General features: G+C 42.5%; 2 protein-coding genes across 3 annotated transcripts in view; both read right to left on the bottom strand.

Moving 5' to 3' along the window:
* cd82b (CD82 molecule b) overlaps positions 1-13516 on the bottom strand; it is a 28712-nt gene extending 15196 nt beyond the window's left edge. Inside the window, exons 1-3 of the mRNA XM_042109402.1 lie at positions 13360-13516; positions 6369-6441; positions 3838-3910 (exon numbers count right to left, since the gene is read on the bottom strand). Coding sequence (XP_041965336.1) covers positions 3838-3910; positions 6369-6431 — 136 coding nt within the window. The 5' untranslated portion in view covers positions 6432-6441; positions 13360-13516. The remainder of the gene's footprint in view (positions 1-3837; positions 3911-6368; positions 6442-13359) is intronic.
* A 3082-nt stretch (positions 13517-16598) lies between these two features.
* LOC121723594 (tumor protein p53-inducible protein 11-like) overlaps positions 16599-21492 on the bottom strand; it is a 52559-nt gene continuing 47665 nt past the window's right edge. For both annotated transcript variants that reach the window (XM_042109404.1, XM_042109403.1), the window contains one exon: positions 16599-19550. In XM_042109404.1, coding sequence (XP_041965338.1) covers positions 19417-19550 — 134 coding nt within the window. In that variant the 3' untranslated portion in view covers positions 16599-19416. The remainder of the gene's footprint in view (positions 19551-21492) is intronic.

Genomic DNA, 21492 nt, shown 5'->3' on the forward strand with positions numbered 1-21492 from the left:
AACCCCACCACTAGTAGAAGTACCATGACTAAGTATGGACAGACCATCAAACTCCTGAGCCCAAGCAGCTGCATTAGACGCATCACTGTGCGTTTCTTGCATAAAGAGAACATCAAACTTATTCTGTCTGATTGTTTCAAACACAGAGAGCCTCTTAATTTTTTCTCTTGCGCCATTTACATTTAAAGAAGCAACACGAAATTCACCCATCATTATAAAGAAAAAATAAAAAAATAAATATAGACATATGCAATCAGCCATCCTAGGACACAAAGTGGAAATTGTTTTTAACATTTGTCATCGTTGGCATTCAGTAGAACATTGAGTTTTGTGAGAATCTTTTTTAGACGAAATCCTTCTTGATCAGTGATGCTACCATCACGCATAAATGCTCGTGATTTGTTCATAAACTGTTCAATGTCAGGAAAAAATTCGTCTACCCGGACCTTCCTAGAATGTTTTGTGTCCTTAAGGAATTTCTTTATATCCTCCACTCTATAATTGCGAGTGCGATAGCCGCTTAGTCGCAAGCTGCAGGTTACACTACAGTCAGAAAGATCACTTTCACTCTCATTATCAGTCAATTCTATATGAGCGCGTCCCCCTTTATTCTTTATAATGCGCTTTCTTTTTCCTTTATTCGACGGTGCTTTAAACACATTATTGTCCTCCTCCAACACGGAGGTTTCCATGTCTTCCATAGCGACGGAAACCTCCCCATTAATGACATCATCATTGCTCCCTTGACAGTTCTGAGAATCAGTGATAGTCTCCCCCAAAAGTGCGGAAAGATCCTCCCCATCAGCCGATCTAACATCGTGATTTTCCCCGTGCCCTTGGACTGAATTTAACGTTAAATCAGGAGTTTGGCTCTCCGGCCCACTAGCAGAGGCAGCAGCCTCCTCCTCATTATTTGCACCAAAGTTAACATTAGGTTCGTTGTTGGTCTCTTTAGACGTTCCCTCTGCCACATCACCCCTAGACTCATTGCTATTTTCACTGTTTCCACTATTATTCGTGTCATCCTTTTTATCAGGACACGCGCGCACGAGATGCCCCGATTGTCCACAACCAAAACATTTCATAATGCTAGTTGTTGCATAAATCACATAATTAAAGTTATCCACAGTCACATTAATTGTCAAGTCCAATTCATCATTGTTATTCTTAAGGATCATGTACACGAAACGCCTGAAGGACACTATATGTTTCAACAACGGAGATTTACTCGCAATCGGGATTTTTTTAATTGTTGAGACCACTTTGCCATAGCGCGACAGTGTTTGTCCTAGAATCTCATCAGAAATGAATGGGGGGACATTAGACAAAATGACTTTCTTGGAAGGCGTAGAAAGAGGGGCAACAGAGGTAAAAACGCCATCTATCACCACGCCATTCTCCGTCAGCTGATTGGCAAACTCAATTGATTTTAAGAAAAGCACAATCGCGTTGTTCATGCGAGATGCTGATACGATATTCTCATGACCAACAATTTCTCCGGCAGCCAAACTACAATCCTCAACACTGGCTGCCGATGCTATTTTAACAGCATGACGCCGAGTTAGTTGACCAAAAATCTCTGCCATGATTCCAGCACAAGACTGGAGGCAGTCGCTTTAGGGGAAAACCCCCTGTTTATTGCCAGAAAACTAAACCAAGCAAAAACCTTTAGTACTCCAGCAGAAAGTAATAGATAGAAAGAAAGAAAATAGAAGTAAAGTGAGAAATAGAGATTTAAACAGAACACTCGTTCGCGGTACAGCGACCGAAACACCATCCACTCACCACTGACTCCGCCCACTCACACCAACCATGCGCAGAGAGAGAGAGAGAGAGAGAGAGAGAGAGAGAGAGAGAGAGAGAGAGAGAGAGAGGTTATTCTAACATGAGAGGACTTAAGAGCGCGTTGGAAGTGAGCCAGATCCCTGAAATCTCAAGAGGGACTCCAATGGATCGGAGGAAAAAAACAAAACAATGGGGATTCAGCAACGGTCAGGATAAAACGGGCCAAAACAAACCTGATAAGCAGACTCCGCGGCAAGACTGGACACAGTCCAGCAACGGCTCACTTTTTTTTCCAAAGATTTATGAGAAAAGGGAGAGAGGGAAACGAGAGACAAAAGGATGAGCCGTTTGGTAAGCAGCTCAAGTTCCCCTACGCTTTGGACAAAATGTCACTCATCCGCTAACTCCTCCGGCACATCCAGCATAAACAAGAGAATTTTTTGGACAAATCCTTCCCAAACCTCTTCCAGAACAAACACCTTAACAGATAGTCTTGTGTCTCATAATATTCAGTTTCAAACGGCCCATATTACTCCAGCTTAATAACAATGAGCATAGAAGGTGCTCTGAAAAATGGGAAAGTGTGTGCGTGCGTGTGTGTGTGTTGAGTGTTGTGTGTGTGTGTGTGTGTGTGTATGTTTAAATGACATCCAGAGCACACAAAAGTTGCCAAACGAAACTCTAAAGAATCATTCATACACCCGATTCGTCTCAGCAAACTACTGCTTAGGGCTGTGCTCCATCTGTGGCGAACACATTGGAAGCATTTATTATAAATGAGGGAGATTTATGCGAGTTTCCGAGTTTCCGTCCCCTTCGCCTGGACTCCAGAGGGGCCGGGCCGAGCCAGGCTGGGCTGAATGAGTTCAGCTGTTGGAGCTCGTCACTGTGGAACAGGGAGGGTTTTTAAAAAGGTACGTCCACCGAAAACCAGCTTCAGCTAGCCCAGTGAGCGCGCTGGGCTTTCTGGAGGTGGTGATGTAACAAGGAAAGAGACAGAAAAAAAAAAGAGTGTGGGCGGGGAAACCACCATTTCCTGCCCAATGAAGTCACAGATCTTCCTGTCAGCATCGAGCTGTACGGTGACGGGACCCAAGATACAGGTACACTCATGAGAGGACTTCATACCTTTCGCCCCCCCAGCCCTCTCTTGGTTCCTTGACATCTGTGTGCGTGTGTGTGTGTGTGTGTGACTAAGCGAGGGAACATGAGCATGTGTGTGTGAAAGAGAGAGAAGAGAAAGAAAGAATAAGAGAGAGAAAGAAAGAGAGGGAAAGAAAAAGAGAAAAAAGAAAGAAAGAAAGAAAGAAAGAAAGAAAGAAAGAAAAAAGAGACAGCAATGTGCAAATACAGGGTGTCGGGGTAGAAGACTCCTCCACCACTTAACTGTGCTTTCCATCAGACCTCTCCCCCAGCTTGGAGATGGCGGGGGCAGATGCAGCAACATCACACTTGTACACATGCACGCAAGCTCACACATTCATTCACACCTTCTAGGCAGTCACACACGATGCACAACACGATGACACTACACACCCGCTCTTAATAAGCAGCAGTGCTCAGCACAGAGGAGGAAATGCGCTGTAGAGGAAAGCGGCCCTGTGTAAGTAAGAATCTAAGGCGAAGTCGGGGGGTGGGGGGGGTAGCGGTGATGAGTGCCACACTTCACCACGCCGCGCCGGAGTGCCATGGGGGAACGGCTGAGTCAGTGGCAGCTTTGAAGAGGGGAAAGTGCTGAGGAGAGCTTCCTGTCCAGTCCCCGGGCCAAGAATATGACCTGCTTTCTTTTTTTTTTTTTACGGCTGTACGGATTCTCGTCTGTGGGTCACATATTTTGGGTTTATTGCTCACATCCTTCGGATTTTACAGCCTTGTTCCCGGGGGACCGTGGTAAATGGGGCCAGAGAGAGTGAGGCATGGAAGATCAGATACTGCGTGAAGGAGCTTTGGGGGGGGGGGGGGGTTGGCCTACTAAAGCAGCGATCCACTCTTAACTGTATGGTATAATTCAGTTCTGATGGGTTTTAAGTTGGTGAAACATCAAGTACTTACGCAACACAGCAATGAAGCTCTGGTTGTCCAGGAGGACCCACAGGCCAAAGCCCATGATCAGGGCTCCGAACAGCTAACAAAGGGAAGAGAAAACAAAACCATCAGTTACTAAAAAAGAATGTGTGTGTGAGTGAGTGAGTGAGTGAGTGAGTGAGTGAGTGAGTGAGAGAGAAAAAGAGAGAAAGGCAGTGAGCATGTCCAAGACATCTGGGACTGATCAGGTCTTCCCTCGATAGGACAAGCTGGTGGGTGTGGCTGTGGATACCCACATCACTGGCATTGCTGCCACGAGTGCTCGTAACTCTTCACTAACTAGCCCTCGCTCTCCAGCGACATTTTGATCACGTTTTTCCAACACTCTCTACTCCTAAACTCCTCCTACAGCTGTAGCTCCTGCCCCCCCCCCCCCGCCCCCCCCCCTCCCTCTGTACAGCTTCACATAGTACCCAATGTAATAACTCTTGCTATTATACACAGTTCCTGTCTGCCTTGCAGATGCCTACTCACAAACATCAAAGGTCTGCTGAGCTACCCTCGTTTCCTGCTGGGACTAATGTGTTGATGAGAGGAGAGACCGTCTCAAAACGGGGCGGCTCTCAGACAGAGGCTTGGGCCACAGGGGAAGGGCGGGGGTGGTGGGATGTGTGTGTGTGTGTGTGTGTGTGTGTGTGTGTGTGTGTGTGTGTGTGGACAGCTCTCCAGCGGAGCTGGTCGAGGTGCCAGTCAGCTCTGGGAACTGGGGGGGGGTTTGGAGTAACTGTGCGGTAGGAGAATGGAGGGGAGCGGTAGCAGCAGTGGAGGCATGCCACTGCGTAATTAATGTATGTGTGTGTGTGAGAGAGAGTGTGTGTGTGTATGTGTGTGAGTGTGAGAGAGTGTGTGTGTGTCTGTGTGTGAGGGATGCCTCACAGTGGTAAACATGGCCTTGTCCCAACTTTTTTGAGATGTGTTGTTGCCATGAAATTTAAAATCACCTAATTTTTCTTTTTAAATGATACATTTTTTCAGTTTAAACATTTGATATGTCGTCTATGTTCTATTCTGAATAAAATATGGACTTTTGAAACATCCACATTATTGCATTCTGTTTTTATTTACAATTTGTACCTTGTCCCAACTTTTTTGGAATTGGGGTTGTATGTGTGTGAGAGTGTGTGTGTGTGTGTGTGTGTGTGTGTGTGTGTGTGTGTGTGTGTGTGTGTGTGTGTGTGTGTGCGAGTCTGTGTGTGAGTCTGTGTGTGTGTGTGTGTGAGTGGTAGCAGCAGTGGAGACCTGTCGCTACATAATTAAAGAGCACTGCACAGAGACACAGCAGGCACAGATCAGAGCAGGCACTCACTATAGCTCTTGCTCATACACACACACGCTGTCTTACATACGCGCACACACACAGTCTCTCACTGACACACACACACACACACACACACACACACACACACACACTAATGAGCTCCAGACCATGAGAAACCTCATCACAGCTCTTATCAGAGCTGCCATTACAGGGCTGATGTAACCCACTCTTTCCCCATGTCTAAACAGACACCTCTCTCTGCACGTCTAACTCCAACGCACCCTACAGCTGCAATGGGTAGACCCGAGTGAGTGCACAAGTGTTTGGTGGTGTTCGCTTTCTGAAACTCACTGGGACAAGTGTGTGTGTGTGTGTGTGTGTGTGTGTGTGTGTGTGTGTGTGTGACCCACTTATAAAGTATGTAGTATCTTCCTGAAATATTCCTGGCAGGACAAACAGCTGCTGTGTGGGTCAGGCATGTCCGAGGAGAGAGTGGAAATATGCGGCGTGAGAATGAGAGCGGTAAGGGAAGCATAACCATAAGGCATGAGAGCAATTACGTAAGGGATAATGTATAGAACGCCGGTCATTATCTGGAAAATAAGTCCTGACGGCGAAATGGACCAGTGGAGGGGTCTTGCTTCGCCCTGAAGGGACTTATTTTCCCGATGATAACCCGCGTTCTACATATTATCCCGCTTATTATATGGCTACTTGCCAAAACAAAAAAAATAAACTCCACATGATATGTCTCTTTACGTTTATTTGTTACCGTTTCATCGTGGCTTTTGCTGAGAAACAAATAATTTGCAACACACTGAACTTGAATCAAACATTCTTTAGAACACAGCTGAACAGTCTGCTTTCACTTTTGCAAGAAGTGACCGGATGAGTGAGCCATATAACAAATGCAAATACTTGCTGCGGGGAAGTATGTGGATAGTCAAATAACGGTGTGTAAATAACGTGTATGCTGATAAAAACATTTTACTAAAAGCCTACTCATATCACAAGTGAAACTGTGAGAATAAGCAGATAGGAGAGATCACAGATGGGCAACGTGCAGCAGGAGAACTGATTAACCATGTAGTTACAGTGAACTGAAGTAGTTACAGTGAACTGAGGCAGTTACAGTGAACTGAGGCAGTTACAGTGTTACAGTGAACTGAGGCAGTTACAGTGAACTACAGTGAGGTATGGACGAGGGAAACGGACGGAAGAGTGTTTTGAGCATACTCACAAAAAACAGGAGGTTGAAGAGGAACAGGAAATATTTGGTGGCCGTGATGCACCCCTTCCCCATGGTGACGCCCCTGGAAACGACAATCAACAGTTGAGTTGAGGAGGGTTAACTGGCAAACAGCAAAACATACAGTGTAAAAACAAACAAACCAGCTTCAAAACATTCGGAGTCCATGTACAGTTGTTACATCAGCGCCAAGTGGGGCCTCTAAGAAGCCACACACAGCAGGTGTGTGCTCCACCACAACCCTCAGCTTCCGTCAGCTACTAAGTTAGAACTAATGCCGTTACAACTGACAACCAAAGAGACAGTAGCTTCAAGGAGAATGAAAATATTTTTTAAAATGTAGCAATGACGCATTGTTTATATACTGAAATGTTTTCTTGCCTCAATATTTACTGTAAGCTAATGGCAGACATCCCAACTTAGGTTTAGATACTCAAGTTTTTTACCCTCAAGAGTTTTTAATCCTGATCGTGGTTTCTTAAACAAGCTGTTGGATAAAAGAACCAGCAGCTAGCTTTAGCCGTAGAGAACACGTTTTCATTTTCAAAAGGAAATAGCACACTTGTTCATGTGTGGCATGAAGGCCTGTTTACTCATCATTACAGTGTACTGTTATCACTAGGCTGCTTCTTCTTCTCCTCTTCCTCCTTCTTCTTCTAACCAGTTTTTCTGCGTTTAATTCAGCTTAAACCGCTTAACGTAGAAACTTCATTCAAACTTTGTTGCGTAGGTCATCTAGAGGACTGGTGGGCAATGTATTTTTCATTTTTGTTATACTTTTTGAGATATTAACAAAAAACAAGCTATTTTCACCCATAGACTTTCTATTGGCATTATGACATTCTAAAGGGTCGTTTAAACTGATTTGCACCTGTTCCAACTGCCATCTGCTCAAATAGGCTCCATTCCTCTATGTGTCTCTCTATTGAACAAGAACACAAGGCACCTTCCATCCAACTGTCACTCACACATCCACTTCAAACCATTCATTCATCCATTAAACTATCTACCTACACGTCCATTAAAGCAACACCAAAGAACTTTTCCTCTGCCGCACGCACGCAATTTGTTTATCCAACGGCTTTGTAAATAATGATGTCCATAGACAAGGTAGAATATGTTACATGATTTTATGAAAGTAGGCTACGATGTATTGCGACATCATGCAAGTCAAATTTGTAGTTTCTTATGTCTGATTCCATCGAACTACAGATCCGCTACCCGATCTGGCAAACTTACATAGTGCGGTTATAGCCGATAGAGGGCCGCGAAGCGAATGCAGAAGTGCCGTTCACCCTGTTACGAGTTGATGAACCACGGAAACAATTTTGGAAACATTATTTTAAGGTACAAAAAACTCTTTGGTGTTGCTTTAAACTATTTGTCTATCAACATTCATTAAAGCATGTCAACCTAGCAACCACCATAGCAACCAACATAGCAACCGCTTTATTTGGCAAAGCAATCATCATATGTACCTTTGCAGCACCCTAGCAGTCATCTTAATTACCCTAGCAACCACCACTATAATGTCAACCTAGCAACCACCATATGCAACCAACAGCAGGCAACCATCTTAATTATGCTAGTGAACAATGAGCAACTACCACTGTCAACTTAGTAACCACCATAGCAACCAACATGACTACCCTAGCAACCATTATAGCAACAGCTTTATTTAGCATATCAACCACCATGTCTACCTTGTCAACACCATTGTAACTATCTCTGCATTATCTGTTTTTAGTCTGTATGATATTTTACATAATATATTTTGCATTTTCATGCACTGGTAATTCCTTGGAATTTAGTTACAGCAAACAAATTGTCCTACCCGCTCTACAGTGAGTGTGCTCTGGGTCCTGATATGCAGTGTAGCCTACATGTCTGGCCTGTGCGTCTGTGTGTACCACATTGCGTGTGAAATTTCTATCCAACACATTATCCACAGCCCATAGACGCCACTGACAGAGGCTGTGGCCTGATACAGGGTGTGTGTCAGTTAATGCAGCCACAAGGAAGCAGGCCTTGGTCAAGCACACCATGGTCCTCACACATAGGCACTAGAGGAGTCCCCACACTTAAGGTCCTTTTACAGGCCTGTTTATTGGTCTATTTGGGGCTCAAAGAGACCACTATAAGAACACGCCAACTTGTGTTTAATAGCTGGGATCGTGCCATGGAACTGTTTTGTTGTAGTGTAACTGGGAAACCATACTAGCTCCGGAGTGGTTAGCGGTGCCAAGCAGAGGCAGGGTGACTGATTGCAGTCCGCAGGGGGAATTCTGAAATATAAAGTGCAGAGGTTGTAATGGGCTGGTGGAGAAGCCGCACTCTCAGACTAATCCTCATTCCCCTTAATAAGGGAAGGGTCGCTGCACAGCACCACCTACGCCACACACACACGGAACACCAGGCCAATCTCCTGCACTCAAAGCCTGCTGCTGCTTCACTATTCTTTTTATTTTGCCTGTGCTGAACAAGGCTCTGTGGAAGACTGGAGGACAGCGTTGTTGAAACATGTCAACACACTGTGTTCCAAGCACCATAATATATTAAATGAATACTTAAGATAATAGGTTATGTGTGGTGTGTCTAGGGGTGTGTGTGTGTGTGCGTGCGTGCAAAGGATGTGACCCACCCAGTTTTTTTTTCTTTCTGTTAAGGCCATGTGAATTCACAATAAATGAAAGGGCAGAGAGTGTAGAGGGGCAAAAATATCACTCTCTTTGAGAGACTTGTTTCATATGTGCTCAATTTGGCATTTTTGGCAAGAAGTGCTCGGTCTCTTTTTTACCAAATAGGCAGAACTCAGCACAACTCAAAATGCAAAACATAGCCTGCGTCTGGCATCTATTAGCATCAGTTTAAAAAATGTAACTGCTAAATGTGGTTATTTGCAACAGTTTGGAAATATGTGGGAGAAAACGCAGTAGAGTTCAAATAACAGACTCAGGAGTTCTCGTCTGGCATCTGGCAAGTTCAAGACCATCTTGGTCTCTGTGGACAGAGAAACAAATACCAAAGCTAAAAACAGGAGCCAACATAAGGAAGTAAAACAGAAAACCTGTGCTCCAGTAGCTAACATAGGTGTATAATTTGCCAAAGATATAATAGACACACACTGGAGACTGTCTGCTCATGAAGGGGCCCATTTTGTAGTAAAGTCTTTACTTTAACTGATGCTGATTGATTTCAAAAGAAGGCATTTTGTTTGGACCTTGTCTAGATTATTTGCCGGTGAAAGTACAGTTATATTACAGAAAATCCTTCTTCAACAAAAGTGCTGGTGAAAAGATCTAATGATATCTGGCCGCAACAGTTACAAGAAAAACGTGACACCAGGTGGCACAGCTGGCTGCAATGGCATGATTCTAAAAACAGGGTCAAAGTGCTCTCCACACAAGTGGTCACTTCCCTTTCTATAACAACTGTGAGCCATTTTTGAAAGGGCATCTCAGTAATCAGAACTCATCCAAAAAGCAGATCCACAGGTGTCACTTGGACTTATGCTACAATGTAGAATGGCTGAAAAATAAGCCATTTCTATAATGAGGCCTTTCCTCCAATGCAACTGATCATTGTATTCACTATACATTCCTCATTTGAGTAAACAAATGAGATACTGTAATATTTTCCCTCAATGGTAGGCCTGCATGTTGCTTTGAAACAACAGGTGTAAACAGAACTGAATGTGTTGCTGCTGTCTAAAATGGCAATTTTACACAGGACTATCAAACTGAAGTACCCATTTTATCCAAAATACCCCTATTTCCCCCTAGTGAGTTTGCCATTACCCCTTCCTAGTCTCTACCCAGACTAACAGCAGACCCCCCCCCCCCCCCCCCTCCACACACACACACACATCCCCCCTCTCTCACTCTCTCCCTCACACACACACACACACACACACACACACACGTACACTCGAAAACACACCAGACAAAGGATGCCTTCTCCAAGCTTCCTAGCTAAGGACAAAAGGGAATCTGAAACACAACCAAAGTAACAACAGCAGCAAGAGGAACAAACAGGCCTACAATCTAGTCTGCTTTTCCAGAGATGCCTACTGAAAGGTCAGAGGACCTGAAACGTAATCCAGGATAACCAAAATGGTTTGAAGAAGTGCTCCTAAATTCCTAATCTGCTCAAGTAAGGGAAACTGAGGATGGCCCGCTGTAACAAGGGGCCAGATGGATTGCATCAGACTGCTTGGGTCTGACCATTACAACACAGGCTAGCCAATCCACAGCACTACAACAGAGATCCAAGCAAAGGCTCCAAAGCACCAATAATCAGAAAAGATGGCCTCTCTGCTTTCCTTCAACAGATTCATGTCAGCTCAGAATGGATCACTGACTGCATCTCTCGCATCGCTCCTCAAAGAAGTGCATGGTCCGCTCGAGAGGATTTATAAACAATCTCACGCTTCACTCTTCCTGAAACCCCATCAGGCCCCACCCCTCCCTTGCCCAAAATCCCCACAGCCTTGTTTCCACATTGAGCCCCCCTCCCCTCTCTGCCTCTCTCAAAACAAGGCCACAGCAGTGGACCAACGTCTGTGGATGAGCAAGGTCAGCTGGTGCAACTCACTCACTTGGACTTTAGTTCAGTTATCAGTAGACTACACATCCAACTAAACTAAAGCTGACCAACGCCACCGTGAATGGTCACCCTCACCTGAATCAGCATCGCATTGTTCTAAAGCTCAATTTCTGGGTTAAAAAAAAGTGAGTATTTGTGCAGGAAGACAACATAATGTCAGCAGCGTACGTGCTTGCTTGTGGGGGTCAGATCACCCAAGTGGCCAGACCACTCTTTGGAGGTATTAGCCTGGTAGGCAGAGAGGGGACAGACAAGCCTGCCCAGATTAGGCCTTTTGTTTCGGCTCAGAAGGATCTGGGGGCCACGAGGGAATTAAACTAAGCAGTCTGTGTGAATGGGGGAACCACTTATCGGGCGACGACAGCAGGTGAGATTTTGCCCGAGCGACTGGCGTCCGTCCTTATGCTGTCTGCTGAACTTTTCAGCGGGCCGATCAATTTTTCAGAAGTGAGAGTGTTTCTACTTATCTCAATAAGTGGGGGGGGGGGGGATCAAGAGCCTATGTTGAGTACAAATATGTCTTCTGAAGGCCTAAACAGAGCTCAGCCAAAAACTCCAATAACATTTTGATCAACTTTGAGGGACCGCTATGACCATGCAGGATCATCCATACCAAGCGTGACAATTTTCCTATTTATGTAACAGCATGCAAAACTTGAGCCTCCTACATAGTTTAGTTTGAGGTATGGGCTTGTGAACTTTGACAAAAAAAAAAAAGAGGCCAAACAAAATCAACACCCTCCTCCCCCTATACAACTGGCTGTAACTTAGAAAGTATTGATCTTACATAAAAGTAATTTCACAGTGTGTCTCCTGGGTAACATAGGTACACCTGGTAATGTTTTCAGAATTTTTGAGACCCAAGTGTGTGGGCCAATTGGTGGTTCAATTAGTAGTGGAATGACCCAGAGGGAGTGGGTTTGCATATGTTGGGGAATTCCGAGGGACAGTGGGAACTTTTATCTCAGATTCAGATTCGGCAGATATATGATCACAGCACCATATGATCGCAGCAGATTCAGTGCTAAGAAGGAGAGAGGGACAGAGTAAAAGAGAAATATTTTTTTTTTTTAAAAACACAGCAAAAACTTAGGGAGAGGGACAGCCTACTGAGACATAAGGCTGCCTTACACAAGGTAGAACCCGTGGCAACAGGGACTTTCCCTTGGTATGGTCAGATAGTGCCCACTCAGCTGAGGTGTAAGTTGACCGCTAAATTCTCTGATCAAAACTGAAACTAAAATGCTGAAACACGTAGGCAGGTATTAAAAAAACAGCCATGTGAAATTAAAGGCTTTTAAAACATATAACCCTCAAGAGTGTCTTAGATTTTATAACCACCATAACCATGGGGGATCCCTTGAATGAGATCATCTTATGAGAAGTATGAATCACTCATGGTGGGACGCTGATATGGGCCTGATTCACAAAAGTGTAAAAAAAACAAAATTAACGTTACACATTAGGCTACTTTCAAGACAAAAACTGTGAATAGACATTTACAAACACGTTAGTTGTGGCTAGATGTCTCAGATTCAATTCAGAACCAGTGCTGATATCTTGATACTTTGTGGATTTTTTTTTCAAATGCTAGTAGGCTAAGGTGAACTTTGTTTGATTGTTATATAAGGCTATTAGCTAGCAATGACTGGGACTCTTTTGAGACTCGAAAGTCTGGTTTGAGTAATTAAATGTGTGATACTTTCTTGACAAAGGCAACCTTCACAATCTAACATTGATTAGCCTACTACAATAAAGTGACTGCATAAGATCACGTTATTAAGGAGGCTAGCATGGCACTGTTGACGCCAGCTCAAGTTGAACAAGCTGGCACAAAACGGCCAACGCAAGACACTTTCATTGTCATTGGTGTACAGGCGTTATATGTTAATTGCAAATGTCAACTTTCTCAATTATATCTAGTTAATGGCTTCGGATATTATGAAATTAAATGTAATGATGTTAACGTTAGACACATCACAGGAACTGGCACCTGTACTTACTTTGGCTGTTAACGTTAACTAGCTAATGAAGGTCCTTTCACATGTCATGTTTGAATGACAGGCATTTTTTATTCATGTATAAAACATTTTCGTAAAATTCACTTTACATTCACTTTCGCAATATTCACTTAAAAGCGAACTTTGCGAGTTTAACTGCCGTTCAAAGTAACGTTAAATGTTGCCATTTGTATCATTACTTCAAATTTCGTTGGCTAGCTGACTAAAGTTAACATTTTACATTGCAGTCGGCACTTGCTCAAAGTTTCATAGCGTTGCCATCTAACAGTAGCAGACAAAGAGGCGCAACATTAATCGTTACTGTAATGTATTCAGTGTATCCCGTTTCAGGAAGACAACGAAAAGGCTGTACTTACGTTCGTTATTTAAAACCGGAACAAAACTTGAACAATACTCTTCGACCTTCTGTCTGTCTCAAAGTGCTTGTAAGGAGTGTTGGGATTACAGTTACACGCCACGGAGCAAAGCATGGGAAAGCGTTCAGGCCCCTGCACCGCTCCACACACCCCTCCCCTCAGCGCCGCGAGACTTCATTTAACCCTTTCGCGTCTCGTGCTGTGCACTCTAGGTTCATTGACTTCAGTAACTTGTCAACAACAATAATACACACAGTCAGCAAATCCGCTCCGCAATAAGTTGGACATCGAGATAACGAATTCAAATTGTGTCCTGGTTGTTTTGAGGGATTTATTCCACCAGTTGCTTGAAATAAAAAGTAGGCCTACACTGAATTAAATCTGGACTGTCATAATGATTCAATTCCATTTGGGTAGAACGAGATGAAAGCCTTGATTCAAGATTGCGAAATGAAAGGTAGGCTATGCAGGCTAAAATGGTGGCATCAGTAAAAAGAGAACTAGACCTATTTATTTGGAGAGTGCTTCATCTCAGGAAGCCATGTGGGTTTGCCATAGGCTTACAGATGGAAGAACTTGATGGACATGAATGCACAGACAGCGTCCACCATTTTCTTATGGATTAGCCGCACAAAAGAACATCTGTGCAGAGTGGGATGAGATGTTTTGTCAATAGGAGTCATCTCCGTTTACTCTGGCTTGTTAGAGCAGTTGTCATTTTGTAACTTTTATCTAAGGAGGTTTAACTTAAGTAGGCTTTTGATGTAGGCCTACACAAACTACCTCGAAACAAAGCAGTTACTGAAAGTAGGCCTAGTAAACACCTCTCTTCATACACAACCTATTTTACAGTCTATGTACACAACCTGTCTTTACTTGCTCAGATGATTGTGATTTGTGAATATGGCTACAATACACTATGATACAACCTTCACAACCTGTGTAGACATGTTTTGTATGCCTGTTTATAAACTGTGGAAGCCTACTTAGATATGAAAGAATGTGCAGCTTCCATTTGAGAGTGATGACTGACCTTCAACACATCCAGCCTTGTGAGCCTCCAGCCACAGAAACACTTTATACAGATACAATGAGTAAGATTAGGGCACTGTGATACCGAGGTGAAGTTAGTTTGATATTTGATATTCGGATATTGGACAGAAATTCATTTTTTTTTTTTAATGCGGCCGGTTTCACCCCGTGTTTGCAGACAATGTACAAACAGATGACCTGTATACTTGCTCCCAGCCGACCTACCTAGGGACCGTCTATAAAGTACTTTCAATACTTGTCAGGGGTGTCTGATGAGTCCCATATAGGATAACTATTCTGCATTGGTTTGGAGTCACTAGGTCATATGGCTTGGGAGGTATTGAAAAAAGGAGTCTGTTTTTTTCTATGAAATAATGCATTTTCTTTAAAATATTCATATAAAATACAGTGTGCATACAGTGACTATAAAAATAGGTGTGTCTGATGAGTCTCATAAAGGATAACTATTCTGCATTGGTTTGGAGTCACTAGGTCATATGGCTTGGGAGGTATTGAAAAAAAGGAGTCTGTTTCTTATATGAAATAATGTATTTTCTTTAAAAAATTCATATAAAATACAGCGTGCATACAGTCGCTATAAAGAAAGGTGTGTCTGATGAGTCCCATATAGGATAACTATTCTGCATTGGTTTGGAGTCACTAGGTCACATGATGTCAAAGCTATTGACAAAAAAGACTATGAAGGTAATTCAGAAGGTACTTTATAGACGGTCCCTAAGTAGGTCGGCTGGGAGCAAATAGACAGGTCATCTGTTTGTACATTTTCTGCAAACACGGGGTGAAACCGGCTGCATTAAAAAAAATAGAATATCTGTCGAATATCTGAATATCAAATATCAAACTAACTTCACCTCGGTCACAATAATTAGGGCCCGACGCTGCTAAATAACAAATACTGATGTGCAGTCCAGTATTTTTCAGTCTCTTTTCAAAGTTACGTTGCGAACTGCATGTAAATTGAAAGAATTAGTACAGGAAGCTAAACCAAGAGTGGGAGTGTAGTTTGGTTTATTTTTAGCCACCTTAATTGAATGTGTACTTCAAATAAGAGGAATGTAAAAGGTCACTTCTTTCCCTCACACATTTTTATTGCTGGAAAAAAACCCTGGCCAAGCCAAGTCAATCCAACATAACCTTGTTGGATGACTGGTCCGACAAACAAATTCCCTGTGGTCTGCCAAGTTAAGCTAAAGTAAACTTATTTAGCAGCCCTTGTGCGGCCTGCAGCTAGGCCTAAAGTCGTTCACTGTTAAAGTCCTGCCTGGCATGAAGGGGAACTTTGTGGGAAAACCGGGAGGAATGTTGGGAAGCGAACCAATCAGAATCCCAGGAAAGCACCACACATCTGTGTGTCTAAGCATGTAAGGAACAGACCACTCCCCCTGACTACACCCAGTTAAGATTTACCAGGTTACAGCCGTAACCATATGCTGGTTAAAGGAGTTCTTCTCACCATGTCTGTAAAGTGGAGATTTTTATTGCTGTCGTCACTGAACAGTATTACAACAAGCTGTCCAGTTGCTGAAGAAGCCCAGTATGTTCAATGGGAAAACTGCTCAGGGGAATGTGACACTCTGCTGCCCTCTGCAGGACAAATGTATAACTACACATTTTATGAGGCCAGCTGCCACAAAGATTGCCCTGAGTTAACCTGTGAGTGTTGAGCAATGTCTCATGGGAAAGATAAACACAACCTGGAAATAAACCGCTCATATCGCTGCTGTTAGATACCAAGAGCACAATTCATGAAAATAACATCTTAGAGCAGGGGTTCCCAACCTTTCTTGGCAGGTGACCCTATTTTGATGTCGCAAAACATTAGCGACCCCAAGCATTCACAACATCTTGTGAGAGTGCGCATCTCATCTCTGCTGTAACTTCCAGTCGAGAGCGGTATTTTGAATTTCAAGTATGATTACATTGCTTGATCTTCATCAAAGATCTCATGCGGGCTGTAAAATGTATATTTATATAGCTAGATTGTAGGATCCATACTAGTTTCATGAGGTTTTTAATATATATATATATATATATATATATATTATTATTATTTAATGTATATTCTTATGTAATGTACTGGTCAATTTTAAGATACCCAGTATCTCAGCCATCCCATTTGAATTTCAGGTGACCCCACATGGGGTCCCGAGCCCAAGGTTGGGAAACAGCAAAGAAGTTCAGTGAAGTTAAGTGATCATGTATATCTTTATTTGAAAACTATTTCAGGACAACCACATTCTCTTTTGTACAATATTTACACATACACAGATAAAAACAAACAAAACTATCTCGAATAGCCTTACACACGTAAAGTAGGTATGAAGAGACCGCTGTTAATCTGCAGTTATCAAGTTAACAGTTATCAAGTGGTAGTGCAGTTATTAACAGTTATCAAGTGGTAGTGATACAAGTAGTCATCAAATGACTGACACACACATTTCACACCTTACACAAGGGCTTCCTGGGCAGTACTGATACTCTGTAGACCTAATGAAACCTGGATGATGATGATGACAAGAATTGGTTTGTTGCTCAGAACAGTTTGATAATGAATGACGAGTATACTTTTGTGCTTGTACTTCTTACTACAAAAGGAAACTACATAAAAGATGGTGGTTGATCCCCTTAACCAGTCTGGACAATCAAGCTGAACATGCATCAGAGTCCATTAGGGTGTTCTGGTAAATGAGTTCCAGTTCAGCTACTATTCTATACAGCTAATTTAAAGAGAAAAAAAATAATTAAAAAAAAAAAACAGCTTCAGTGAATCCGTCTAATCAGCGACTGTGGACATGCAGTTGTTGGTGCACAGCACTCTAATTGCCATTGGTTAGATATTTTGCACTTGGCCAGAACAAACATGTTAGAAGGCCATGGTTAATTAAACTTTATAAAGAAGAAAATTGTTGTCTCACAGGAGCGCCTGTCAGAGTTAAAACCTTTGCTGGATACTTGCTTTGCCAAACATTTCAACACTGCCTTACTGGGCACAAGAGAACCTCTATGATGCACTTCAAGCCATAGCAGAGTCCTTCGGGTTACCATGGTTGGAAACAAACAGTCAGAACACTGTGATTTACTAACCCACGCATACACACTTGCTGCAGTCATAAACAAATCTGCCCCTCTGTGTGTCCAGCCGTGTTTGCAACACATGGGAATATTCCATGCCTCCTCTTGCCAGAGGACCTTTTCTGTAAACAAACCCAATCCAGCACCAGCTCTGTGGGCACTACATGCAGTCCATTACCGGGCAGGTTGCCTTATAATCTCCAGATATTACTATTACATGTGGTTCAGTGAATTTGTTCATTTAAAAAAAAAATTGTAGTGGTCAAAACATCAGTCAGGGGTGCTTATGTGACGTATAAAGAACACTGTTCACAATGATAACGACTGAAATTGAAAAATAAACAGGTGGACAAATGACGTTCTTCCTGGAATATGCACAAAGCTCTTTTAACACACTCTCATACACACACACACAGACAAACACACACACACACACAAACCTACACTCACTTACAAAATAACGTCTACTTGTGTCAAAAACAAAAACAAAACAAAAATGCACACAGAATAGTTTTTTTTCGATAGCTCTAAACAACATTAGTGTACAGCTGGGTGGCATTTTGTGATTCATCATTTCACATGCTTAATCTCATCTCTCCTTAGGTGCGGCACATTCCTTTTTTAAAGATGTCTGCTACAAAAGCTACTTAAACATGTATCTTATGCATGCAGTAGTCCACTACAAAAGGAAGGGATATACCCATCTCACGTCATACCAAAAATACAAAATGACTCCAGACACTCAAGACACACTCAGCCAAATAAATAAGCTTATATTCATAAAATATCCCCCAAAAAAGATAAATTGTGCAATTTACAGTTCATAATAATCACAATTATTGGCAGTAAGTATGGCTACTGTGAATTAGAAAGAAGACACTGATTCATGACTGAACGTCCTGTCGCTATATCGGAAGTTTTTAAGGCAACACTATAGTAGAAGGAAACATCTGTGCTACAACTGATCAACAAAAGCAGTCTGCTACACTGTACATGCCTGGTCACAAATCACTTGGAAGAGTCAAGCTCTTTTGTTTTCTCTACCTACAGATCAGGGACAAGGGCTAGCGGCGGCACACCGACCCACCGAATCTCACATTACAAGAGAGAAAGAGTGAGAGAGTTCATATAAATTGCTGCATGCAGATACATGTAGTGTGTTACTCTAGTCTAGAGCAAACCGTGTAGTGTTGTTCATGTAAATAGTAGCCTTTTAACTTTGGTCGTTCAGTACAATGTCCTTATTTTCTTCCCATATGAGTAATTTAATGGTTACTCAAATGCTTATTCCCTGATAGCGTAGTGTGCCCTGTGAACTCCTGTCCTGTCCTGTCCTGTCTGAGGGGAGGAGGTGACTTGAGGACTCTTTTGTGGAGGATTTAAAAATGTACCCGGCTGGGCTGAGGGGCTGAGCGCAGCAAGGAGGCTTTTGCAAATGAGAAGGCCCAAGTGCAGAAAGCCTCCTAAAGCTGAAAAGGCTGTTTGTTAATATCATTGTCCTTGTTAAGTCTATACTGTGTTCGCGAAAATATAGGGTTGTGTAATTAAGACATATCAAGCGATCAAACTATCCCACTAAAATCATACTGAACTCTGAAATGGCAGCATTTCATGTCATGCTCAGCAGCAGTTCTTGTGATATCCTGGACAGAAACATCACAGGGCAAGATACTGTTTATGGTGATGCACCACAAATCAAACAACAACAAAAAAGAAAACAACACTTCTTATTTACTGTGTACACGTGGCGATGTTCCCTATTCAAAAAAGAATATTGTAAAAAGGCATTAAAACTGTGATGTGTGTGGTGATGTAATTTCCAACAAGGCTTAGGTGTTCTTTCCTGACGGCAGCTGGGGTTGATGGGAAAGTGAACTCGATGTTTGGCACTTCCGTTGTCGCCGCGCGTGAGTCCGACCACCCTCGGGCTCCTCACATCTTCCTGTTTCGGCGGCCCAGGTTGTAGTAGTATGACAGAGAGACCGTGAGGAAGAGCAGGCGGCTGAGGAGGAGGAGAATGGCTGAGTTGGAGAAAAGGCCCAGTTCTATGAGAGTGATGGAGGTCACTGAAGAGTCAAGAAAAAGAGATGCACATTAGTTTAGTTTAAGGCCTTAATAATAATGCCACATAAGGCCAACGCAATCCGCTTTCATGTCAATACAACTCCGCACACCAGCATCGCACTTTGCCACCGCTGCCGTGTAGATTACGATTCAGTGCTATTTTGTCGGCTCCCCTGCATAAAATCCATTGTTCATCCAGTGTTTACCAGTTACAAACGCCGATGCTGATGTGCGTGGCAAGTGACGGCACAACTGTAGCCAGTTTTAAATCTAGACTTAAGACCAAACTGTTCTCAGATGCTTTCTGCTAACTGCACCGAGTTACAAATTCTGAATATGCCTTTATAATTATTCTACCTGGTCTTTTATTACTTTTTTACTACTTTTGCCTTTGTTTTTGCTTACTAATTATTCTTTATTTTTAAATGATTTTACCTTGTGTTTTCTTTTTATTATGATCTTTACCTTTTGAACTATTCTTTGACTATATTGCCCTTCTATGCTTTTATTTGTTATTATTGTTTGGTTTTGTTTATGTAAAGCACATTGAATGACCTCTGTGTATGTGTGACAGAGTGCAGCGCATCTGTCACGCGGACAAAGGCAGTTTTCCCGCTTCAGCATAAACAACGACTTTTGTTGGAATGAATATGAAAGCCTATGTATTACGATATGTGTCTGGTTGTAATATTGATTGAGGACATGTGAAGTTGTGTGTGTGTTTAAGACCTGCTGTGTGTCAAAGAGCAAAGGTAATTCCACACGGGAACATGTTTATGTGAGTGTATGTACGGGAAATGAAGACGCAATATGCGTCGGGCCGACTGTAGCATATTCTATCTGTACGGTAATGTAAGCGATAAGCGCGCATTTTTAACATCAATGCTTACTAGCCGATAGCGAGAAATGTTAGGTCTGTATGTGGAGATATGTATTAACATGCTTACCTGGTTGCCTGCTTGTAGTGTCTTCCGGGTAATGGGAGCAAACTGAGGTGCATGGCACGGAGAACTTTTGTGCGTTCTTTTCGCGCTTTGAAGTGAGATCATTGGAGCAAGGGTGTCTAGACGGTTTATATTTGTTTCCTTAATGAGGTTTTGTTGGGCATGATAGTAAGTGCACATGAATGTTTCTTAGTAATGTGTATTGCCTGGATGTTGTGTTATCATCCAAAATATGGTGCGTATGCGTTAACTGATTTATATCGTTACATGATGGAGACCTGTGTTTTAAATGGGGGCTGTTTAGCTCAGACGGGAGATTCCTCTGTAGCTAGAGGTCATGCCAAAAGACCTCAGAGGTAGGCCTAGTTATGCGTGGGCATCGTCCCGGTGTTTATTTCTTATTTTGACTAAATGCTTTGTTTGTTTGTTTGTCATCATTGTTTTGTTTTTGTATTAACCTGCCGGCAGTCTAACAAAAAAAGAATAATAAAAGAAAAGCCTTTTGACTACAACGCAGCATTTGTACATCCTTCAGTCTGAGCCACCATCCGCTCGGGCGCACTCCTTTAATGTATGAAATGCGCTATATAAATAAACCTGACTTGACGACAGTGTGCGTTGGCCTTTAGGGCTACATGTTATTGTGAAATGAGCATTTTACTGAGATACTGTGCCTACAAAAAAAAAAAAAAAAAAAAGTTAAAACTTTATCTGGATTTGTTGTTATTTTTTCATGAAAGACTACATTTTAATTGCATGTTACTATATGTAATCAGGATTTATGTTTTTAGGATGTAAAAGCTCCCCAACACAGCACTTTTTAAGATATTATAGCTATTATAGTAAGCACTGGCACATTGAAAAACACGATTCTGTCTCTCAAGACTTTATTATTATTGACAATGAACTCTGCATGCAGGTATGATCCAACCACCGCACCTCCATTCTATACTTGTACCTTAGCCTGCTAACTGTACTCATTAGAGAGTGCTGCCTGTAG

Source organism: Alosa sapidissima, chromosome 11 (genome assembly GCF_018492685.1).
Source record: "Alosa sapidissima isolate fAloSap1 chromosome 11, fAloSap1.pri, whole genome shotgun sequence".
Lineage (NCBI taxonomy): Eukaryota > Metazoa > Chordata > Actinopteri > Clupeiformes > Clupeidae > Alosa > Alosa sapidissima.